We start from the raw sequence: 23,594 nt of genomic DNA on the forward strand, positions 1-23,594 counted from the left end.
GAGATCTGTTTTCGGGTTGTCGCAAAGATATTCCTAGTCCCATGGAAATGGGCAATGGGGAGACTGGGCAATGTTTAGATTGCTTAATATGCTTAATTCCTGAGTAACTGTTGCCTAATTGACGGTGACGCCACTGAGCACTGGAAGTCTTACCAAGGGGGATGTCCCCCAGCGCCCCCTTCACAATAAGCAGGCCTTCGTAGAGGCTCCTGAAGAAGACCTCAAGACCTCAGATAATCAGCTATACTTCAATTAAAAGAGAGAGAGAGAGAGAGAGAGAGAGAGAGAGAGAGAGAGAGAGAGACTTAGGAATGAAGGCATCTGGGTCAGGAACGCAAATATGCGAAGAGCATGACCTGCTGGGGGACCTGAGTCCCTGGCTGCGTCTCCCTTCACAGACTGCGGTGCTCTGGCCCTGCACCAAATCCCTTGTGGCGAGGGCAGCTTTCCCCCCACCCATGAGGCCTGCCAGGGAGAGCCTTTGGAATTGCCTATGGTCAGGTCTGAAAACTCACACATAGGTTTTTAACCGGGAGCCATTCTCCTCGGGGAGGCTAACCCAGCACTTCTATATAATTCACAGTTCACCAGAGCATTTAAGATACAAATATACTTCTGAATTAACTTAACTTCTGCATCCTAAGTGTGGGCAGAAACTTGTCTCTGGTTAGAGCAAAGGCTACAAGCAAAACTGACTTCTAGGTTCAGAGGGTGGGACCCCTCTCAATGACTTCATTACACAGTGGTGTCAATGCTACCGTCCAAATAACTCTATTTCCCCACTTGATTCACCTCTCTTTCATTTTCTGGCTATTCAAGGCTTCTTTTGCCACTAACTTATTTTTATTCTTAGTATATAATATTTTTTACCCTTTGGCCAAGCAGTTCTAAGAATTTACACTGCATATGTACTTGCATATGTGCACAGGAATATATGTGTAAAGAGATAGTACATTATGGCATTGTTGGGAACAACAAAATATTGGAAAAAAGCTAAATAACCACCAATAGGAAATATTTAAGTTAAGAAAATAAACTAATGAGGTAGATCTTTGTGTACAGACATGGAATGAGCTCTATTTCTTTTTTTTTTCATTTATTATTTAAAAAAATTGAAGTATAGTTGATTTACAGTGTTGTGTTAGTTTCTGGTGTACAGCAAAGTGACTTAGTTATACATACATATATACATTCTTCTTCATATTCTTTTCCATGATGATTTATTACAGGATATTGAATATAGTTCCCTGTGCTATACAGTAGGACCTTGTTGTTTATCATTCTACATGTAATAATTTGCATCTGCTAGTCTCAAACTCCCAATACTTCCCTCCCCCCTCCCCCTTCCCCTTGGCAACCACAAGTCTCTACTCTATGTCTGTGAGTCTGTTTCTGTTTCATAGATAAGTTCCTTTGTGTCACATTTTAGATTCCACATATAAGTGGTATCATATGGTATTTGTCTTTCTCTTTCTGACTTACTTCACTTAGTATGATAATCTCTAGGTCCATCCATGTTGCTGCAAATCGCATTATTTCATTCTTTTTTATGCCTGAGTAATATTCCATTGTATGTATGTACCACATGTTCTTTATCCATTCATCTGACGATGGACATTTAGGTTGTTTCCATGTCTTGGTAATTGTAAATAGTTGAGCTCTGTTTCTTAAGGGAAAAGAGTTAAGGGGCTGAACGTTGACATATGAATTCATTTCCTATGGCTGCCATAACACAGTACCCCAAACTGGGGGGCTTACAATAGAAATGTATGGTTTCTCAGTTCTGGAGGCTAAAATCTGAAATCAAGGTCTTGGCAGGGCTGGTTCCTTTTGAGGGCTGTGAAACAAGGATCTGTCCTATGTCTCTTTCTTTGGCTTGTAGCTGGCCCTGGGCCTTTTCACATGGTCTTCTCCTCATGTGTCTCTTTCTCTTCACCTGGCATTGTTTTTTTAAGAACACCGGTGCTGTTGGATTAAGGGCCCACCCTACTTGAGTATGACCTCATCTTAACAAATTACATCTGCAATGACCCTATTTCTAAATAAGGTCAGATTCTGAGGTACTGGGGGTTAAGACTGCAACATAGGAATTTAATTTTGGGGGGATGAAATTCAACCCATAACACTGTGTATGCTACCGTTTATGAAAATGAAAATTAAATTTATTAAATTATTTAAATTAAAAGGGACACATGCACTCACACAGATTCACTCACCCCACATGGGTATGCAAGCAGAGTCAGTCTCTAAACAGACAGAAGTAGGAGGAGGAATCTGTAACCAATGGATCAACAATGCCTAGTGTGGGGAAGTTGAGAGTCATCCCTCCCAGGCAGGATACAAAACCGTCAGGAATGTGTTCCTTATAGGAACGACCCCATTTTCACAGAATCAAAGGTTCTGTTTTCCAGGAAATGTCTATTGACACGTATGTGTGGGGCACTGAACACAGTACCACAGGAGCTACAGAAAAGAATAAGCTACTGTGTCCTCCCTCACCCTGACCTTCCAGAACCTGCAGGATAACATGTGTCTTATCAGCAAGCCAGCCAGCCTTCCCTCCTGGTGCCTGGCCCTGAGTATTTTTTTCATAACTTGCTTCCACCACTACCTATTTTTTTAAAGAGGCCAGACCCTCTTTTCTCCCTTCAGAAATTAAGTGAAACAACTGTGTAGTCCTTTCTCTAAAATTTTCAATATTTACCTGGCAATTCCAATAGTCAAATAGGTGATGTGTGGCTGTTAGTTCCTGTCTCTTCACTTTAGGTATGCTTACTAGCTGGTGACTGTCTGCCCACGTCTTTCAGTCTGAATTAGCAGAGCTGACATCTCTCTTGATATAAAAACATCGATGATTTCTGCTTGAACCGACCTGGATTCAAAGCAAAAGCTGTCTATTATTTTTATATCACATTGGGTTTCTCTGTTAAAATAAAGAAATAACTCAAAATAAAAATGACTCAACCAAAACAAGTAAGCAGAAAAAAAATTTGAGTATAACTTTTTAAAAGCAAGTGCATCTGAAGGCATAATAAAAAGCCATTATATTGTAGTGGAAAGAATACTGGAGAATTAGGAGGCCTGTGTTCTAGTTCTGGCTGTGACCCTGAATGTCTGAGCTTGGGCAAGTCTCTTCCTTGTGGGTCTCAGTTTCCTCATCTGTAAAGTGGAGCATTGGACTAACTTATTAACAGTTCCTTCAAGCTTTTCTATATATGATGTCACCACAGTTGCTTTTCTTTCTTTATTTAAATAATGCTTTATCCCAGCCTGATAAGCTCCTTTCTATACACCAGCCTTTGTGACTTATCTTCAGACCTTAAATTGGCATCAAAATTGTTTCTGACTCCTATGTATATATTTTAAATAACTAAATAAATATAATAAAAACATACACGTATAGACCTGGATAAAAATAAAACCCAAATATTTTAAAAATGAGAACATAACACCAATTTCCCTCGATTGTAGCTTTGGACCCTCCTTGTTTAGGCTGTTTGGTTCTCTCTCTCTCTCTCTCTCTCTCCAGCCTTCAGCTATGGTTTTCACAATAGGAATGTTCCAGTTTCTCAAGGTTGGGGAGCTAATGCCCCTCTTTCCCTCCCCTCCTCCTCTTTTGGTTCCTCCTCTGGCTCCTTTCTCTTCCTCCCTGTTTTCTATTAATCGTGGTGCTCCTGGAGAGGGGAGCCTCTCTCTGTGGGGTTCCTTACATCCTAGCTGCAGATCAGGTTTTCCTGCCTTTGCTCCAAAAAGGGATCCAAGTGGAGCAGCCCATTTCCCTTCTCAGAATAGCTTTATCACATGTTGCCTGTGTCAGTTAACAACCTTTCAGCCAGGTTGTCTTGAGAACCTTGGTAGTTGCCTCCTTGCAAAAATTTGATTCCCTTCCAGAGCTTAAAGTAACACTCTTCCTTACAACATCACATTGAGCAAGGCTTTTATGAACACCTAACAGCTTGGTATTCCCTGAATTTACCCTGCAAGATATTGATTACTCCAGAAGATTCACTAAGAATTTTGAGTTTTAAAGACAATGGCACTTACAGTGGATTGGAGACTAGTGCTCATAAACTAGATGCGATTTTATGAGCCAACACTTGGGCAACAAACTATAGGTGAAACTAAAGATGTACGTTTGATGGATGGGTGACACACCTCCGAATCACCAGTCACAGAACTCTGCACAACCAGGCAAGATATGGACTCCTCTCACTAATGTGCTTGATTCAAATGGGCTAAGGAAAGCAGACACACACTGAAATGACTGGTCTTGGGACCAAGGCATGGTCTGCTAACTGACAGAGTGCTGAGTAGCACTTGGGCGGGAAGCCAACATTCGGGTCATCAGGCAGGAAGGCAGCCAAATCAAAGGTCAAGGCGAAAGTTAAGTCAGGAGTGAGACCTGCCAGAAGAAGTCAGAGCATTGATGGATGCATCAAATGTTGGAGTCAGGCTGTGAGACAAGTACAGAAACAAATACAGAAGAATTGCAGGGAGGCCCAGATACAGAAGGATATGGAAATGAAGGTAGTCAGAATTTTAGGGATAATCAAGAACTCTGCAGAAGCCAAAGTAGGTGAGGTGGGGAGAAGAATAAATATAATCCCACTTCCTTAAGTGATCTTGACCCTGAAGCAAGCTGTCCTGGGTTCGGTTTCTCCTATTACAAGATGGACACTGTGGAACTGGCTCAAGACAGCTGGGAGCCTGAGGGAAGACCCTTGATCTCCATGTATTAGGGGGCTGTATTTTTAAGGGAACAGATGCCCATTCTCCTGTAACTTTTTGGTAGTTTAGTGACGGTGACCTCACAAAATAATGTGAGCAGCAGATATAAACACAGCTGTTGATCCCAATTCTTTGTGGTGAAAAAATTGGATGACCAGAGAACTGATTAAATTATTCTAGTTTTGTACAGTGGAAAACTCTAGTTACTAAAAAGGCAATATAGGTATTTTTATATTTATATGGGAAAATATCCACAATCTACTGAGTGAAAAAAAAAGCAGGCAATAGACAGAAATATGTTATTATTCCAGTTAGAAAAAGATTGATGCTATTGACATATACACACTCATGCATGTGTGTATGTGCAGGACTGCAATTCAGCCAGAACACACTGATACTGTCATATAGACATACTCTTTGTTGATGTGTCTGTGCCTTTGATCGGTCAGTGCCTTTCCTGTACCAGTTGTTAAATAGTTTAAATATTTTTCCTCTGTATACTCATTGGAAAATACTCAACATGCTGTGTCCGTCTTTGTGTGGGTTCTGGGGATTTCTACTTTTCTCTCCACACTTTTTCATATGTTTTAATTTTTTACAGTTTGCATATGTTAATTTTACAGTCAGAATAAATAATAAAGGTATTTTTATTTTGGAAAAAAGTTATATTAGATTTGCCCAAGCAAAAAAAAAATCTTTTTTCAGAAGAGAACTTCTCTTTTTATTTATTTATTTTTTGCTGTTGAGTTTTTTGGGGTTTTTTTGCCACATGGTACGCGGGATCTTAGTTCCCTGACCAGGGATCGAACCTGTGCCCCCTGCAGTGGAAACGAGGAGTCTTAACCACTGAACCGCCAGGGAAGTCCCCCCAGAAAAGAGCTTCTGATATGGATACACACAGCAAGCAAACTTTTCCTTTGGTCTTTGAGAAATTTGGCACGTTTTCTTCAAAATTATTGTGCCTTCGTGGGAACTGGCTTCTTAATTATGGTACCTCAAATATCAAAACCTCATTTTTTTTTTTTTTACAAGATCACTAGACTGCTTAGGCAAACATAGGGAGCCTGGTAGGTCTAGATTTCACAGCTGACAAGTTCTCTCATGGATATCCTTTTGGTCTAGACAAGGAAATATGGACTGGATGCAGAGACACTTGGAAGGGTTGACAGCCCATAGCCACAGGGCCCTCTTTAAAGAGCTCCAATGGCAAACTGGAGTATGATATTTTTTGGTCAAGTCCCCGGCCTCTGTCCTCAACGACTGGACCACCAGGGAAGTCCTGAGCTATAGGGACCCTGAGCAGCATTTACAGAACTGAAGCATTCAATGAAGAAGGCATTAATCCTGTACTACAGTGAATGTCAAAGGTGGCAGCTGTTCAGAGATGCAGTGGGTTGCCTCACAAAGGGGTCTCCAACTGAATGTCCCTCCCTTTCCCAGCCCTCTCAGGAGGTGGTGAAGGAGATGATACAGTTCTCCAAGGATACGCTGGAAAAAATTGACAAGGCTCGCTCTGAGGGTTTGTACCACGAGGTAAGAATTCCCTTTTTTTTTTTTTTTTTTTTTGCGGTACGCAGGCCTCTCACTGTTGTGGCCTCTCCCGTTGCGGAGCACAGGCTCCGGACCTGCAGGCTCAGCGGCCATGGCTCACGGGCCCAGCCGCTCCGTGGCATGTGGGATCTTCCCGGACCGGGGCACGAACCCGTGTCCCCTGCATCAGCAGGCAGACTCTCAACCACTGCGCCACCAGGGAAGCCCAAGAATTCATTTTTATAGGGAGTGGGGATGGGGAGGAGGGCAGAAAGATTCTCTAGTAAAGGAGGGAAATGGCGGTGATGGAGGGGTGAAGACGGGGAGGCTACCAAGCAGGTTGTTTTTCTGGAAGATGTCCCTTGGCTGAGACCATGACTCTTCTTGCCCGTAAGCATTTAGAACCTTTTAGGGGTGTGTCTCAGTGACTGTTCAACTCACTGAAACTGGGTTTGAGGAGAGCACAGGCAGCCTGACAAACGTCCTGGGGCTGGGGGTGCCTGTGATATCGGGCATGGAGGAATGGAAATGGCAGTGGGTGTCTTGCTTTCTCGCGTCCTGGCTACAGTTTACAGATCTACTAACTGTGCATTCAACCCTGGCTCTAGAAACACCAGGAGTTCTCAACTGGCTGTACACTAGAATCATTGAAAAAATCCTGATGCTCAGGACAATTCCTCCAGAATCTCTAGGAGTGGGACCCAGATGTCAAGATTTTTAAAACTCCCAAGGGATTTCAACAAACACCTAAAGTTGAGACCCACTGCCAACACTGACCTGCAGAGCATGTGCCTGCACTGAATTCACTCAGGCAGCTTGTTGGACATACAGATTCCTGTGTCTCACCCCCTAAGGTGTGATTCGTCTAGTCTGCAACAGAACACAGGGACCATGAATCAGCATTTTTTCCCCAAGCTCTCTAAACAATTTGGTAGCTAGGTTCGGATGGCACTAGGGCATGGCGAGGTGGGAGATTAATTTCTGTTCATTTCTATCTACTTGTCTCTGATCTTCATCCGCCTCCTTTCCTCACTCATGCTTTGCCCATTTTTGAGCCCTCACTGGGGTCACCAACACACGACACGCTCCTTGCCTCCCAGGAGTTCTGTCAGGTTGCGGGGAGAGAGTCCCATGAACAAGGGGTTGCTGTACAGTGTGGAAAATCTATGGCAGAGGCTCGAGGTAGGAGCTGGAGCTCCTGATTCCATTCCTCTGTCCTTTCTTCGTTGGTCCTCTTCTCTGCTCAAGCTTGGTAGGGTCGGGTGTAGGGCTGGACGCTGCCCGTGGGCTTATGAGGATTGTCTTCAGGATGGATTGTTTGCCAGCTCACAGTTCGCCACGCCCCTACCCGGCTGCCTCATGGGCCTCTGGGAGAGTCTCAGGGAAAACTGGTTTCCACGCATTTGAAATGGGAAGAATTGTGTGACGTTTCTCCCGAGAGTGGCACGGGAAGGAGGGGAGGACTGTGACCCACTGAAATCTAGAGACCATCTGACTTTGCAGGGCGTAACTGAAGATACGTCTACACGTGAATCAGTCGGAAAAGCCTGACGATAAAGCCGCTTGTGGTCGGGCCCATCTTCTTCCTCACCAGGACCAATGTGGCCTCCTCCTGATGGCTTGCCTGGCCTCTCTCTCTGCCCATCCATCCTGTACACTTCGAGCAGGGCATGACTGTCCAGCCTCACTGTGCATAAGGGCCACCCAGGGGCAGATGGGAAGGATGCCAGGGTCCCTCCCCCGGGTATTCAGTTTCAATTGGTCTGGGGTAGGACTCAGACATCGGGATTTTAAAAAGCTCTCCAGATGACTCCAAAGCACAGCCAGGATGCAGAATCCTGGGAATGATGGTTCAGATAAAGCTCCGCTGCTTGACTTGAATGCTTGCTCCATTGCTCACGTTCTGTGTAACTTTGGCAAAGCACTTGCGCCTCTGTGCTTCAGTTTCCTCGTCTGGGAGAATGGGCATATTAGTGGCGCCTATCTCACTGCGTTGCTGTGAGAAGTACATATATATGTATGGACGTGGCTTTCATAACTCCCTGCTGACTTCTATGATAAGTCCTTATTCTTCCATGTCAGCTGTGTCTCCCACTGTTACCCTTGCCACCCCTACATCTTAGCCAAACAGGGCCATTTTGCTATTCAGATCACAAACTGGTGCTTTCCCTTCTCTGCTGGCAATTTACTCAGGCTTCGAAGAGCGAGTGTCCAATGCCATCGTGATGCTCCCATATGTGAATTAAGCATGTGCTCTGGTGCAGTGATCACAGACAGGGCCTGTGTCTCCTAGGTTGTGAAATTATGCCGGGAGTGCCTACAGAAGCAGGAGCCGGTGTTTGCTGACACCAACATCTACACGCTGCGGATGCTGAGCACCGTTTCCGAGGTCCTCTCCTACCTGCAGGCCTTTGAGGAGGCCTCACACTACGCCAGGAGGATGGTGGATGGCTATATGTAGGTGACGATCCTGGGTCTCAGATAGTCTCCTGGAAATGTGTCTATTCCACGGATGGCAAAGAGATGGCATACATATTGCTACCTCTCCCTCCTTGCGCCCACAGCAGGCATCAGTAATTGATCACTGTCCTCTTTATAACTGAGTCTTTTAATCATGGTGTTCTGAGCAATAATGTCCAAATAATCAGATTTGATACCTGAGATGAAATCTATTTGTCATCCCTGGTCTTTCCCAAATTCTCCAGCTTGTCTATCATACGGGAGACTTCTTCTGCTTGTGGTTTCCTTAAGGCTAAATCTGGCTTGATTTTAAGTGCTTAGAAAAGTTTTTCCCCCCTAACAATCAACAGAGGCAATCTTGTCAGCTTTAGATTTTATTTTAAAAAAAAAAGAAAAAAAAGAGCAACTTCCCTGGTGGTCCAGTGGTTGAGACTGCTCACTTCCACTGCAGGGGGGGCATGGGTTCAATCCCTGGTTTGGGAACCAAGATCCCACATGCTGCACAGCAAGGTGCAAAAAAAAAAAAAAAAAAAAAAAGTGTCAGCCATTCTTGTTTATAAATTGTAAAAGGCAACTCCTTTGCCTTCCCTCTGCTAATGTCCTCTCTTGCCTTATGTGTCCACACTGGCATGTGAATTTGTATTTCTGGCCAAATGAATACGTTGGCATAAGAAAGTTGCATTTTTTTGAGTGGATGTTACTCATAAACAAAATCTGGGAAAACTGTACACCATGCAAAAAGGAAGTCCTGTTAAGAGAGTGCCAAGGAGGTGAAGATACAACTCTGTCCCAAGAAGGACATTCAAATTATTTTTTTCCCCTGAACTTCCTAGCCCTTTTATTTATTTATTTATTTATTTAATTTATTTATTTTATTATTTTTTTTGCGGTACGTGGGCCCCTCACTGTTGCAGCCTCTCCCGCCGTGGAGCACAGGCTCCGGACGCGCAGGCCCAGCGGCCATGGCTCACGGGCCCAGCCGCTCCATGGCATGTGGGATCTTCCCAGACCGGGGCACGAACCCGTGTCCCCTGCATCGGCAGGCGGACTCTCAACCACTGTGCCACCAGGAAAGCCCTCCTAGCCCTTTTAAAGGAGAGGGCTGGGAGCCCCTGACGGCTCCCAGCTCCTTGTACTCAAGTTCCAAGTACAATCCTGACCCCGTTTCCCCATTAGGACTTGGCTCAGTAGCCTAGGTCGGAGTCTCAGCTCTTGCAGCCTCACCGCGTGGGGTGTCTGGCGTCTCACTGCATCTCTGTGTGCCTTAGTCTCCCTTGATGCCTGATGCCTCATAGCGCTGATGGGAGAGTATATGGACTTAATCAGTGAGGTCCCTTTATACGTTGTCAATTGTTGTGCCGATAAAAGGTAGGTTGGGAATATGTGTTATCATTACTTTCTCTGCTCCTGCAGGAAGCTGTATCACCCCAACAATGCCCAGCTGGGCATGGCCATCATGCGGGCAGGGCTGACCAACTGGCATGCTGGCCACATTGAGGTGGGGCACAGCATGATCTGCAAAGCCTACGCTATTCTCCTGGTGACACACGGACCCTCCCACCCCATCACCAAGGACTTAGAGGCAAGTGGCTTCTTGGGGCAATTCTGGGCTCTCTGAAGATGAAAGCTGAGTGCTAGACTCTGCTTTTGGAAAGACCCTAGATTGCCTGCTAGACCAGAAGGGAATTCAGAAATGCTTAGTCCACTCCCCTTGTTTTACGTCTGAGAAAACTGAGGCCCAGAGAAGGAGAGTAACCTGTCCTTAGCCACAAAGCGAGTGGATGGCAAAACTGAGGCTTGAACGCTGGGATGCTCCAAGCCTGGGCTGAGAAAACCTAATGGTGTGCGTGTGTGTGTAGCATGTACATTAGAACACGTGCCACATGGAGTAGCGTCAGGGAGCACAGGCTCTGGGATCGACTGCTGGGATCCAATTCCAGTTTTACCACTTTCCAGCTGTGTGGCTACAAATATTGAGCGTGTGGGCCTCAGTCTTCTCATCAGAAAAATGGAGAAAAAAGGGTAAGGTTGTGGCAAAGGTTCAAGGAATTGATGTGTGAAAAGCACTCAGAACAGTGTCTGGTGAGTGGCATGCTCTTCATAGCTGCTGGTTGGCTTTGTGCTTCGAGGGCTGATTTATTTGAAAGTGTCAGGTTCAAAGGACTGTCCTCAGGCAGCAGTACAGGGAAAGAGGACAGACTTTGGTGTCATAGAATGTACGTCAGTACATCAAGCTTGTCAAATACAAGTGTTTGTCACTGTATTCACTGCTCTAACCTCAGCCCCTCAATGAAGCCTGGCCCTTGATAAATATTTCTTGAATTAACATATGGGAGAATGAGGGTTTTTCTATGTGTCACATGCTGTCATCTTCCCGGCCGTTGTAAAGTACAAGGGAATCTCACCCATTTCGTGTATGAGGAAACTGAGGGCTGAAGGGATTAAGTCACTTGCCTGATGTCCCACACTGTTGATGGGACTTAAGTTCAGGAACCAGGGTTCCAACCCAGGTCCCCACCTAGCAGCTCCTAAGAACAAACATTCTCTGCTGAGAGCATTCCCTCAAGCTACTCTCTTAGGGGTCTGACTCCCTCTTCCTAACAAATGGAGTCCACTGCCAGGACATTAGACTCGCGGTGTATGAGTGTGTGTGTGTGTGTCCTCTGAGGAGGCACAGTTGAATCTCAGTGGCTGGGAGCCACTTACCCCGTAGTCTGTCATTTCCAAAAGGGCCAAGGTAGGTCAGAAACCAACACATCCTGGGGGTTTGTCATCACTGTTTTCGGTGTATCCGCGTCCCACAGGCCATGCGGATACAGACGGAGATGGAGCTGCGCATGTTCCGCCAGAACGAGTTCATGTACCACAAGATGCGCGAGGCCGCCCTGAACAACCAGCCCATGCAGGTCTTGGCTGAACCCAGCAATGAGCCGGCGCCGGCTCTGTTCCACAAGAAGCAATGAGGACCTGCCTGGTGGGAGAGGGGCGCCGTGGCTGGGGAACTGGGGAGACATGCTGGAGGTGGTGGGTTTCTGGGGAGACCCTTGATGAGGAAATCAGCATAAGGCTCAGCCTTGTTGCTGCGGGAATGTCCTACTCTTTTTTCCCAGGGTCATTTCGGTTCGTTTCGACTCAGTTCAATTCAATTTAACTCTATCCGAGACCAGTCCAACTCCTCCTACAAATATTTATCGGGATAAATATTTATAGGGATAAAGAAGCTCCAAATGTAGCTGGAGAGGCAAAATGTAAACAATTAAAGCACAGTGTGATAATAAATTCTATGGAGAGGGGTACAGTGGAGGGCATGCGTCTGGTGTGTGGGTGTGTGTATGTGTGTGTGTGTAGTGGTGAGGGTGTCATGGAGGAGATGACATCTGAGCTAAGGGTGGCAGGTACCTGGAGTCTCAGGTGGCCGCTCACCTATCTGTGCAGGTGTCTCTGGAATATTCAGGATTTGCTGAAGAAGAGACTGTCTGTGGGCCTTTTAGGTCCTACGCAGAGAACTGAAGCTTCTTCAGAAGGGCACGTATGCAGAAGGAGGGCTTTGCCCAAACCACTTGAGGCCTCAGTTTAAAGTCTGGGTTCCCAGCATTATTCTGAAACTACTTCTAGAACACAGAGAGGGAGTGTTTCCTTTCCACACCCTCCCTGCCAAGCCTTGTGATTCCCGTGACGTGAGGCTACTTGGATAATAGCTGAGATTTTTCTGGCCATTGGCCTCCTAGGATTGAAGATGTCTCTTCAGGGTGAAGTTGAGGGAGAAACTTGGAAACCCACATACCTGATGATCATGGGTCCAGCGGGATTGGCCTTTACGTCTTTTATTTTGTCCCATGTGCCTGGGTGGTCTTTACCAGCTTAGACTTCATCACCGGCCCCCAGTAAATCTCTGTTTTTTAGTAATGAATAATTATGCCTTCCCTTGCTTGATTTCTTTCATTGTCCATTCCCTGGGTCCTCTGCTTTCCTTACCAGAAGGAATGTCTAGTCTGGACTCTGCACACCTAGGTGAGGACCTCTATGGGAGTGTGACCAACTTGCCCTCATCTCCTGGGAGGCTGCTCGGGTTTCCACCCAAGAGGGTGGGTCTTGGGAATCAACCAATCTAGTTGTCCCATTGTCCTGTTATCTTCTGGGATCCCAAACTTCTCACGGATGTTTTGGGGGATCCTGGACAAAAGCCCCCCATTTGAGAGTGTCACCAAGTCTTCTATACTCTCTGGGGCCACCCTTGACCCCAGGGCTCTAGCTAACATCTTGAGGTCAGGTGATCCCATCAGGCCCCATATTTGTCATCTGTGCCTAAAGTGTCAGTTCCTCCATCCCCACCCTTTCGTCCTCAGAATGATCCACTGCCTCCCTTGTAACCTGACCATCAGCTCTGCCAATGTGCCAAAAACTTTGTCCAAAAACTCTGCAAAGGCACCACCTCTTTGCAGAATACTGGTACCTGGCACTTGGCTCTTCATTGAGGACACCTGCTTCTTCAGAACTTTCACAGGGAGACTGACAGTTCTTCTAAGCTCATGTAAGGATGGCACCAGCCCTCTGCCAGGGACCTAACTGTGCCCGTTCAAATGGTTTCTCTTCTATCCTCATATGAAACCTTCCCCCAAACCTCTTCCCTTCTTTGTCACTGTCATCTGCCACACCGCTGGTCATTCCCCCACATTCATGGTCTTCTTTTCCATCCCCTCTTCCTCACAGTTGGTGTCTTCGAAGTCCACTTTCACACACCATCTAAGCCACTTGTTTTACAGATTCTTCATTTACTCAATTCCAGGTGTCTTTCCATTTCCTCCATTAAAACCCTCTCTTAGTTACACTCTGGACACTGTCATCACCCATAATTTCTCCATTTTTTGGCCGCCCTCTGTGGCATGCGGGATCCTAGTTCCCCGACCAGGGATCGAACCTGTGCCCCCGCGCAGTGGAAGGGCGGAGTCTTAACCACCGGACCGCCAGGGAATTCCCAATTTCTTCATTTTTGATGTTTATCTCTCTGGTCATTGCTTCCCATCTGTTCACTTCTCTTCTTCCTCCACCCCTGATTACTAGATGGCATCGTATTTTCTCCAGTGTGTCACCCTCCTCCTGTCTTCACATCCTTCCAGATAACCAGGGCATCAGCCTCTTTTCCTTTTTGCCCATCCCCGCTTCCTACTCGGCAGAGTCCAGGCCTGGATGAATTCAGCTGCCTTGTTTTTCCTCTGTTGCACTTGGAGGTCTGAGCACAGCCAGGAAAATGGCACCTCTCAGCTCAGGCGCCTCCATGGCCGCCTCTCCAACCTCAGCGGGCCTTGGGGTGCAGCCCAGGCGTGCTCCCTGTGCTTCTCACTGGCTCTCCCTTCGCCCAGTGGTTATTTCAGGTCTTCACTCCCGTCCTCGAGCAAGTCCTCTGCTTTCAGCAGAACCTCTTCTCCTGCTTCGAGGCCAGGAGATGGGATTCCTCAATTTCCTCTTCCCACGTTCACACATGTTGTGTCTGTGCTCATCCTTCCCGCTTCCGTCTCACACCAGTGGAATGAGAGCCCCTCTCCTCCAAAGCCAAACGCTCCACCTGTGCTTTGGACCCCATCCCCTCCTAGGTCCTTGGGGCCTTGCTTCCCGTTTATTACTTCTCACCCTGGATTCTTCACATTTCTCTGTCTACGGGCTTCTTCAAAGCAGTTAATAGACGTGCTGCGGACACTCTGATCATAATCTTCAAGGCTGAGTATTGTTAAAAAAGGCTTCGTCTCCCACAGTTATTATCTGCCTTTCTTTACTTTCCATTTCTTCCTGAACCCACTGCAGCCTGGCTTCCTGAGTCCATGGATGTGGCTCTTCCCACGGTTGACTCTTGGGGGGACTTTTCAGCCCTCGTGTTATTTGGCTTCTCTGCCTCAGTTGGCATCACAGCCCTTGATTTCCGGGCACCACATCCTTGTGATGATCCTGTAATGAGGTTTCTCCCCTGGCTCCGTTTCTCTCTTGCCTCTCATAGGCTGGCATTTCCTGGAGCTGCTTTTGTTCATTCGGGTCACTCTCAGTTTGTCTTCATCTCTCTCTGCACACCCTCCCCCGTGAGCTCAGCCAGGCCCTTCGTTTAATCACTGCCTTGAGGCTGATGTCCTTAAACCTGTATCCCTTGACCTTGCTCTTGAGCACCAGCCCCGCATACCCTCTTGAAGATTTTGCAGGCACATCAAACTTGGCATGTCCAAAATGAAGCTCTTTCTCATTCCTTTCTCTCCACCCCGACACCTGTTCCTCCTCAGCACTGCCCTCCTTCCACCCCTGAGGAGAACATCTGACTTCCATTCTAGTCACTTGCTGAGTATCTACCACATCTGAGACATGAGTCAGGTCCACTCAGTCACGGGGCCCCGGGTGGCCCATGTTCTCCTGTGCCTCTCTGAGTTTTGAAACATTCTCTCTAAGATACCCGAAACCTGCCAACTCATATTCATCATTCAACACCCACTTTGGAAACCACCCCTTCTGTGAAGTCTTCCCTGAAAGCCTTAGATTCAGCTGGCTGCCTGTCGGAGTCTGTCATATTATCCTTGAATCTCCCGTCATCACACTCCCCTTGTGGCCTTATAATTGCCTTTTCACGTGTCTGCCTCGACCATCAGATTGTGAGCCTCTGGAGGGCAGGAGCTTTGTTCCTTTATTCATCTTTCTATCCCCAGAACCTAGCACAGGTCCTGGGACATAGTAGGTGGTCAGTTAATGTGTATTGAATGAATGAACGGATAAGTGAATGAATTTGCTTAGATCAGAGCAGAAGAGACATGAAACTGTGTATCTCGAGTTTTTATGTTATTGCAGTCCACAGAGGCCATTAAATTTTCTGTATTTCCAAGCAAATGTGTGTGGCTTCTTTCTTTCTGACAGTCTATTCATAGAACCCTCTGTCATGATGGAAATGTGTTCTATCTGTGGCCAATACAGTAGCCACTAGCATCATGTGACAATGGAGAACTTGAAATGTGTCTAATATGAGTGAAAAACTGAACTTTTAATTATTTCATGTCAATTATAATAGCCAATGTGGTTAGTGATTACTGTATTAGACAGTGCAGTTTTAGAGAATACTTCAGTGTAGTTCTCAAGATTATGGACACTGACACAAATTAAGTTCATATCAGCTCTCCTGATATTAGATGACCTTGGACTGGTTATCTCATCCATGTCTCAGTTTCCTTATTTCTACTTATCACATAGTGTTGCTATAGGAATTACATTTTTGGGCTTCCCTGGTGGTACAGTGGTTAAGAATCCACCTGCCAGTTCAGGCAACACGGGTTTAAGCCCTGGTCCAGGAAGATCCCACATGCTGCGAAGCAACTAAGCCCGTGTGCCACAGCTACTGAGCCTGTGCTCTAGAGCCCGTGAGCCACAACTACTGAGCCCACGTGCCACAACTACTGAAGCCCGTGTGCCTAGAGCCTGTGCTCCGCAACAAGAGAAGCCACTGCAGTGAGAAGCCCGCGCACCACAATGAAGCGTAGCCCCTGCTCGCCGCAACTAGAGAAAGTCCACGCGCAGCAACAAAAACCCAACACAGCCAACAATAAAAAAAAAATAAATAAAAATTTTAAAAAGAATTACATTTTTTAAATGGAAGGCTCTTAGAACAGTGCCTGGCCCATCGTAAGTGGTCCATGAGCATTCCAACCATGCTTCTATTAGGGTGTCCCTTCTCCTACTAAGAAAGTGGAGGTGAAGGGTAGAGACAAGCAGTGGTATGCTGGACCAGCTTGAGACAGCCAACTGCATATACTTCTTCCCACCTCTGCATCTATCAGCATCACGTTGATAGCCCGGCATTAGCCACAGTGGGAATATTTATTTACATCATGGTAATCGGTTTAACTCTAGAAGAACACATTAATTTGTAGTGTTGTCAATCTATAAATATGGGGTTTGCTACATAACTAGCAGAACAGATACTTAGAAAGACCATTAAAGAAATCTTTACTTCAACTGGGGTGAACTCTGCATTCTGAAACCTCTCCCACAGGGCCTCACAAACAAGTCTAAGACTCTGATTACTACCCTTCAGACTAAGCCACTTGTTCACTGCCTCACCAGTATATTGACAGACATGTGTATTAAAGGCCAGATAGAACCACTGCTTGGGAAGATTGCTCAGGGCTTACTTCTCAAGGATGCAGAAGGGAATCTGTATGGAGGCCCTTGGGGAAGAATCTGTTTCTTGTCTTTTCCAGATTCTAAAAGCTTCTTCTAGAATGGCCACATTCCTTGGTTTGTGGCCCCCAGTCAACAACACACCACTCCTCCTCTGACCCTCCTGCCTTCCTCTTTACTGACAAGGATACTTGTGGTTCCATTGGGTCCACTGGGATAATCCAGGATAATCTTCCCATTTCAAGGTCTTCACCTTAATCACATCCGCAAAATCCCTTTTGCCATGTGTCACCGGTCTGGGGGGTAGCATGTGGACATCTTTGCAGGCCATCATTCTGCCTAACACAGCAGTCTTGTTATCAAGCCCTCAGACCAGTCATGCAGACACAGCAGCAAGCCTCTGAGCAGAAGACTTGGGACTGGCATCCTGATCTCCAGGCACCAGGAGAATGAACCTTCCTTCCCGTCCATCACATTGATAGCCATGTCCAACTGGCCTTCTTTCTCTTCCTCATTCACCCAGCTTGAACCTACGATGGTGCAGCATTTCCCGACCCACAATGGTTTGCTGGTAAACATTCAGCAACAAAGTTAAGAAGAGCCCTGGTTGGTAACATTTGCTGATTTTTCTCAGTGTAAGTATTCTCACCATGGCCAGTATCAAGCTCCCCAGCTGTATGTTGAGTCAGGAGCTGGTCCTAGCTGCCTCCAGTACCCCATGCGACACATGCCAGGCAGTCGGCCCCTTGCTGGGGCCCTTCTGAACTGGAGAAGGAGTACCAGGCCTTCTCTGGGAATAAAAGCTCTCGGTTTGTGACCCTAGAGATGCTGGTAGTCAGACTTACTGCTGCCTGGAAAGTTCTGGGAGAACATAGCTGGCATCGAGGGAGAAAAAAGAGTTGACAAGGAGAGAGAGAAGTGTTGACGACATTCTTGTAAGGCTTTGGATCCACTCCTGCTTGACAGTTACATGAGTCAGTGAACTACCCCCTCCCACCTTTAATTTTGGCCTAAGCCAGTTTAAGTGGGTTTCTTTTTCTTTTTTAAATTTTAATTAATTTATTTATTGGCTGCGATGGGTCTTCATGGCTGTGCGCAGGCTTTCTCTACTTGCGGCGAGAGGGGGCTACTCTTCGTTGCGGTGCACGGGCTTCTCGTGGTGGCTTCTCTTGTTGCAGAGCTCGGTCTCTAGGTGCGCGGGCTTCAGCAGTTGTGGCACGTGGGCTCAGTAGTTATGGCTCACGGGCTCTAGAGTGCAGGCTCAGTAGTTGTGGCACACGGGCTTAGTTGCTCCGTGGCACGTGGGATCTTCCCGGACCAGGGCTTGAACCTGTGTCCCCTGCCTTGGCAGGCAGATTCTTAACCACTGCGCCACCAGGGAGGGCCTAAGTGGGCTCCTTTGATTCGCAGCTAAAGGAATTCCCATTGTGCTACTTTGTCTTCATCTTCCCTTGCCTACATTCCTTCTCCACCCTTCTCTGCCCGGCTCTGCGCCCAGAAGGGCTGACTTCTGCTTTCTTGTTCAGCCAGTGGGAGGCACTGGCAGGAGATGGGATGGTAGAAGGAGAGAGAGGTGGGTGTTATTCCCCACCACGTTCCCTCTTCCCTGCCCCCTCCCTGCCTCACCAGCGCCTGTTGGGTGGTTCTCAAAGGGTCCCAGCTCTCACTGAGCTCCAGTAATGCTGTCCTCCAGGTTGCCGCTTCAGGCCCATGGGTGGTAATGGTTTTCTGTGGTTGCTGGTCCCTGGGTGCCTCACCTACCCCATAGGCTCCCCTTATTCAAACCACACCTTTGTGTATGGTGCTTTCATTAAATTCTCATCAAGAGAACCCTTTTGAGTGAGGCTTATTTCCTGCTGATACATCCCTGACATGTATCTTTCTTTTTTAAAAAAATTCAAGTATAGTCGATGTACAATATTATATAAGTACAGGTGTACAATATAGGGATTCACTATATAGGGAGTAATTTTTATTTTTTATTTTTTTATGGTTTTTTTTTTTTTTTTTTTTTTTTGCGATAGGCGGGCCTCTCACTATTGTGGCCTCTCCCGTTGTGGAGCACAGGCTCTGGACGCGCAGGCCCAGCGGCCATGGCTCACTGGCCCAGCTGCTCCGTGGCATGTGGGATCCTCCCGGACCGGGGCACGAACCCATGTCCCCTGCATCGGCAGGCGGACTCTCAACCACTGCACCGCCAGGGAAGCCCTATAGGGAGTAATTTTTTAAAGTTATACTCCATTTATAGTAATTGCAAAATACCGACTGTATTCTCCATGTTGTGAAGTATATCCTAGTCGCTCATCCTATACATAACAGTTTGTACCTTCTACTTCCCCACTCCTATATTGCTCCTCCCCTCTGCCTCGTCCCCACTGGTAATCACTAGATTGTTCTCTCTGTGAGTCTGCTTCTTTTTTGTTATAGTCACTAGCTTGTTGTGTTTTGCAGATTCCGCATAGAAGTGATGTCACACAGTATTTCCCTGACATATATCTTTCCAATTTACTTCTCACACCTAGTCACTACATCCCATTGACTCTAATTCCTAAATGTTCGTGAACCTTTCCACCCTGCTCCATCCTCACAGGCACTGCCTTGGTTCAGGTCCCCAACATCTCTTGCCTGGACTATTGCCACTGTCTCTTCACGGTCTCTCTGTATTCAGCCATGGCCCTCTCTTTGATCCTCGACACCATGGCCAGAATAATTTTTCTACAGTGCATTTAGTATCATGTTCCTCTAGCAGCTGAAAACACTTCAGTGATTCCCTATGGTCTCCAGGGTCAAGTCTGAACTCCTTACCAGAATATTCACGACAGAGACTCTGTGTCCTTCTCAGCCTTATCTCTTGCCAAGCCTCTATCTATACCACACCTCCCTGCCAAGCAAACACACTCAGATGCTTTGAGAGTCGGCTGAAATGTCACTTCCACTGAGACATTTTCTGAGGCAGACAGGGTCTGGTGATTGTACACATCAGCATCACGGCACGGATCATACTGTCGCCGTGTGGATTATGGGTTGGTCTCCCTGCTAGACATCAAGTCTCCCAGGAATGACTGTCTCCTCAGAGCTTAGCATTGCCCAGTCCTGATCTGGCTGAATGAGTCTAGGTTGTGGAGAAGATACACGTAATTCCACATCTCTGTGTTTTACTGGTAAGAAATACTAGAAAATCATAGGATGGTCAACATGCCTCTAGTATATATAGAAAAAATGGTCTGAAGATTGAGTATGAGCTGTTATATTCAACCCCCCCCAATCACTTTCTTTATTCTAATGACAATCAGTTGAAACAACAACAACAGAAATGTCTACTTTTGTGTGGATATAGACACCAAAACTGACTCTTTACAAATCAATCCGCTGTCACAGGGGAAGAGCCGTCTCTGGTAGTGGGATGCCCACAGGACAGGCGGAGGGAAGAGGGAGGGGTCAGAAGAGACTAGTGGTCAAATTAAAAATAGCTGATACCACCAACAGCCGTTTATTCAAGTTATTTAAAGCAGGCTTCGGGCCCAGATTTCTCTAGGCACCTGTACGAAATCCAAATTCAGCATTTAAAATGAATTCTCCTTTTCAGGCAAAAACATACAAACAATCCCCTCCTAAATCCAGAGTTGTTTCCAGTTAGGAGGAGACTTTGGGATGTTTGTCAGATCCCTAGAGGCTTTGCTGAGGAGAAGACCTTATTTCTACTACTTTCTGCCTCCTGTGCCTTAAGAGTCAAAGAACCTCAGCTGCACCATTTATCAGCTGCATGGTCCTAAGCAAAGCTTGTTTCCTCTCTGTGCTTCATCTGTTCACAGAGGTTAATTTCTCTGGGCAGTAACAGAGCTTCTGCTACTAAAAGTCTAAATGTCAAACCCAACCGCAGTTCCCTAGGAATCCAAGTGGCAATGATGACATGTTTTATTTGCATGGTACTGGCATCATTTCAAGGGATCCTTACAAAAGCTATGAGAGAAGGTGTTGTATTGCCCATTTTACAGATGAGAAAACCGAGGTCCAAAATCAAGGATTAGTTAACTAGAACCGTGCCTTCAAGCCCACTACTTTTACTTGAAATCATCTGCTTTTTAAAAAGTCATTGCTCATTTAAAAAAAGTAGTTCCACAAAATTAGTTCCTTGTAAAAGATTCAAACAATATAAATAATGCAAAAAGCTATCTTGACTTCCCACCCAATTCCTATTCCTGCCACAGAAGTCATGGCTGTTATCTGGTGTTCCAGCCATCCATGGTCATAGACATATCTGTATATCTATATAAATAGATAATTTTGTTTCATATTTTAATAAAATTTACATGATATTGTACTGTTGATATTGTTCTGAAACTTACTTTTTTTTTTTAATGTTTGGTCTTAGAGATAGTCCTATAACAGTGCATATAGATCTACTCGTCCATTTAATCTACCAAAGGTTATTTCAGAGTGTGGCCATAGCACAGTTTATCTAATCCTTTTTCTACTGATGGGCATTTGTTTCCAGTTTTTGGCTGTTGCATTTTTTTTTTTTTTTCTTTTTTGCGGTATGCGGGCCTCTCACTGTTGTGGCCTCTCCCGCCGCGGAGCACAGGCTCCGGACGCGCAGGCCCAGCGGCCATGGCTCACGGGCCCAGCCGCTCCGCGGCATATGGGATCCTCCCAGACCGGGGCACGAACCCGTATCCCCTGCACCGGCAGGCGGACTCTCAACCACTGCGCCACCAGGGAGGCCCTGTTGCATTTTTTATATGCTTCTTTGTGCATGTGTTTAAACACAACTCTAGGGCGATGTACAACAGTGGCATCGTTAGGTGCTAGGAAATTCACATTGAAAATATTAACAGATACTGCTAAGTGGTGCTCCAAATGGGCTGCACCAGTTTATATCTCCACCAACTGGTGGGAAAGCCATTCATCACATCCTTGCAAACACTGGATGTGGTCAATCTTTTTATGTTTTACTAGTTTGATTTGTAAAATGATATCTCATCTTACATCCCTCCTCTGTGATTAACAGTGAGACTAATCATATTTCATATTGTGAATTCCCTGTATATGTCCTCAACCCACTTTTCCATTGACTTGTTGGTCTTTTTATTGATTTGGGGAGGTTTTTATATTCTGTCTATTAACCTCTGTTTTGTAAGCCACAAATATATTCTCCCACATTATTGCTTCTTTTTGGAAACTGTGTCTTTTTTTCATATCAAATTTAAAATTTGTAAGATAGTAAAATGAATTAATCTTTCCTTTCGTGGATGTTGCACCTTGTTTAAGAAGGTCTTCTATACTTCAAGTTATTTATCTATCAGCATATCTGTTTCTAATATTTCCTATTTATTCATTTAGCTCTTTAGTTCATCTGGAATTTATTTTGTGCATGGCATATTGTAGTCTCCTATTAGTTGTATTTTCCCCTGTATCTTCCAACTCTGAGTTCTTACTGAAGCTCTGAAGCACTTTCCTTAAGTCTACCCTAGTTCCTGAAATAATTGTCTCCCATTTTTTCCCCCAGGATCCTGCTCCACATGAAAGAAGGAGGGCTCACATATGGGGAAAACTATAGAGCAAGGAAGGAAGAACTTCATCCAATAGACTGGTGCAGATAAAAAGCCAGAGAGAGGGAAAGAGTACTTTCAGCTGTGCAGTTTAGGAAGCCTTCTTGGAGGAGGTGGCACTTAAATTATGAGAGGAATGAGAAGTTGTTTAACTCGATTGGAGTGTATATTATAGGAAGGGTGTAAAGCTAGATAAGGTGGGACAGGACATAATGGAGCAAAGTTCAGCAACCTATGGTCCATGAGTCAGATTCAGCTGCCACATTTTTTTTTTTTTGGCTGCGCTGCACAGCATGCAGGAATCTTAGTTCCCTGACCAGGGATTGAACCCGCGCCCCCTGCAGTGAAAGCGCGGAGTCTTAACCACTGGACCGCCAGGGAAGTCCCCACCTGTTTCTATATGGTGTGCGAGCTAAGAATGGTTTTCCATGTTTAAATGGTTGAAAAAAATCAAAAGAAGAACAATATTTTATGACATAGGCAAATGACATGAAATTTAAATTTCAGTGTTCATAAATAAAGTTTCATGGGAACACAGCCATGCCCACCTGTTTGGGTATTGCCTGTGGCTGCTTCAGTGCTGCAACAGCAGAATTAGGGAGTTGTGGCAGAGCCTGGGTGGTCCACAAAACTGAAAATATTTTCCTTCTGGCTTTTTACAGAAGAAGTTTACTGACCCCTGTTACAGAGCCTTGAAGGCAGGTTGAGGAGTTTGACTCTTATGTGTAAGGCAATGAACTAGGGTGCATTATGATCAGTGCTGTTTTTAGGGAAGATGATAATTTGTGGGGTGGAGATTTGCAGGTGAGAGAGAGAGGCAGGGAGATGCCATAGTGACCTGTGAAACAATGCAAGTAACAAGTATCGGGGTTTCACCTCCAAAAGAGGGAAGGTGGGAAAGGTGACAGATTCAGTCATTCACTAAGGCATCTTTCTTGAGAGCTTTCTGTGGTCTAGGCACCGTTCTGAGAGCTGAAAGATATAAGGTAGAAATGCCCGAGCTTGGTAGCTCTCTGGGTATGGGAAATGAGCTCTGTGTTCATTTGCTAAGGATGTCGTAACCAAGTACTACAGACTGGGTGGCTCAAACAACAGACATTTATTATCTCAGAGTTTTGGAGGCCAGAAGTCTAAGATCAAGGTGACCAAAGCTATGCTCCTTCTGCAAGAGGAGGGAAGGATCTG

General features: G+C 45.9%; 1 protein-coding gene across 2 annotated transcripts in view; it reads left to right on the forward strand.

Annotated features, from left to right (window-relative positions):
- SMYD1 (SET and MYND domain containing 1) overlaps nt 1-11,681 on the forward strand; it is a gene marked incomplete at both ends in the record, with an annotated part of 37,315 nt that extends 25,634 nt beyond the window's left edge. For both annotated transcript variants that reach the window (XM_082642182.1, XM_082642183.1), the window contains 4 exons: nt 6,169-6,261; nt 8,552-8,715; nt 10,132-10,300; nt 11,523-11,681. In XM_082642182.1, the coding sequence (XP_082498308.1) occupies nt 6,169-6,261; nt 8,552-8,715; nt 10,132-10,300; nt 11,523-11,681 (585 nt within the window). The remainder of the gene's footprint in view (nt 1-6,168; nt 6,262-8,551; nt 8,716-10,131; nt 10,301-11,522) is intronic.
- Between the last annotated feature and the right edge of the window lie 11,913 nt (nt 11,682-23,594).

This window comes from Mesoplodon mirus (genome assembly GCF_964341445.2).
Source record: "Mesoplodon mirus genome assembly, chromosome: 14".
NCBI classification, from domain to species: Eukaryota; Metazoa; Chordata; class Mammalia; order Artiodactyla; family Ziphiidae; genus Mesoplodon; species Mesoplodon mirus.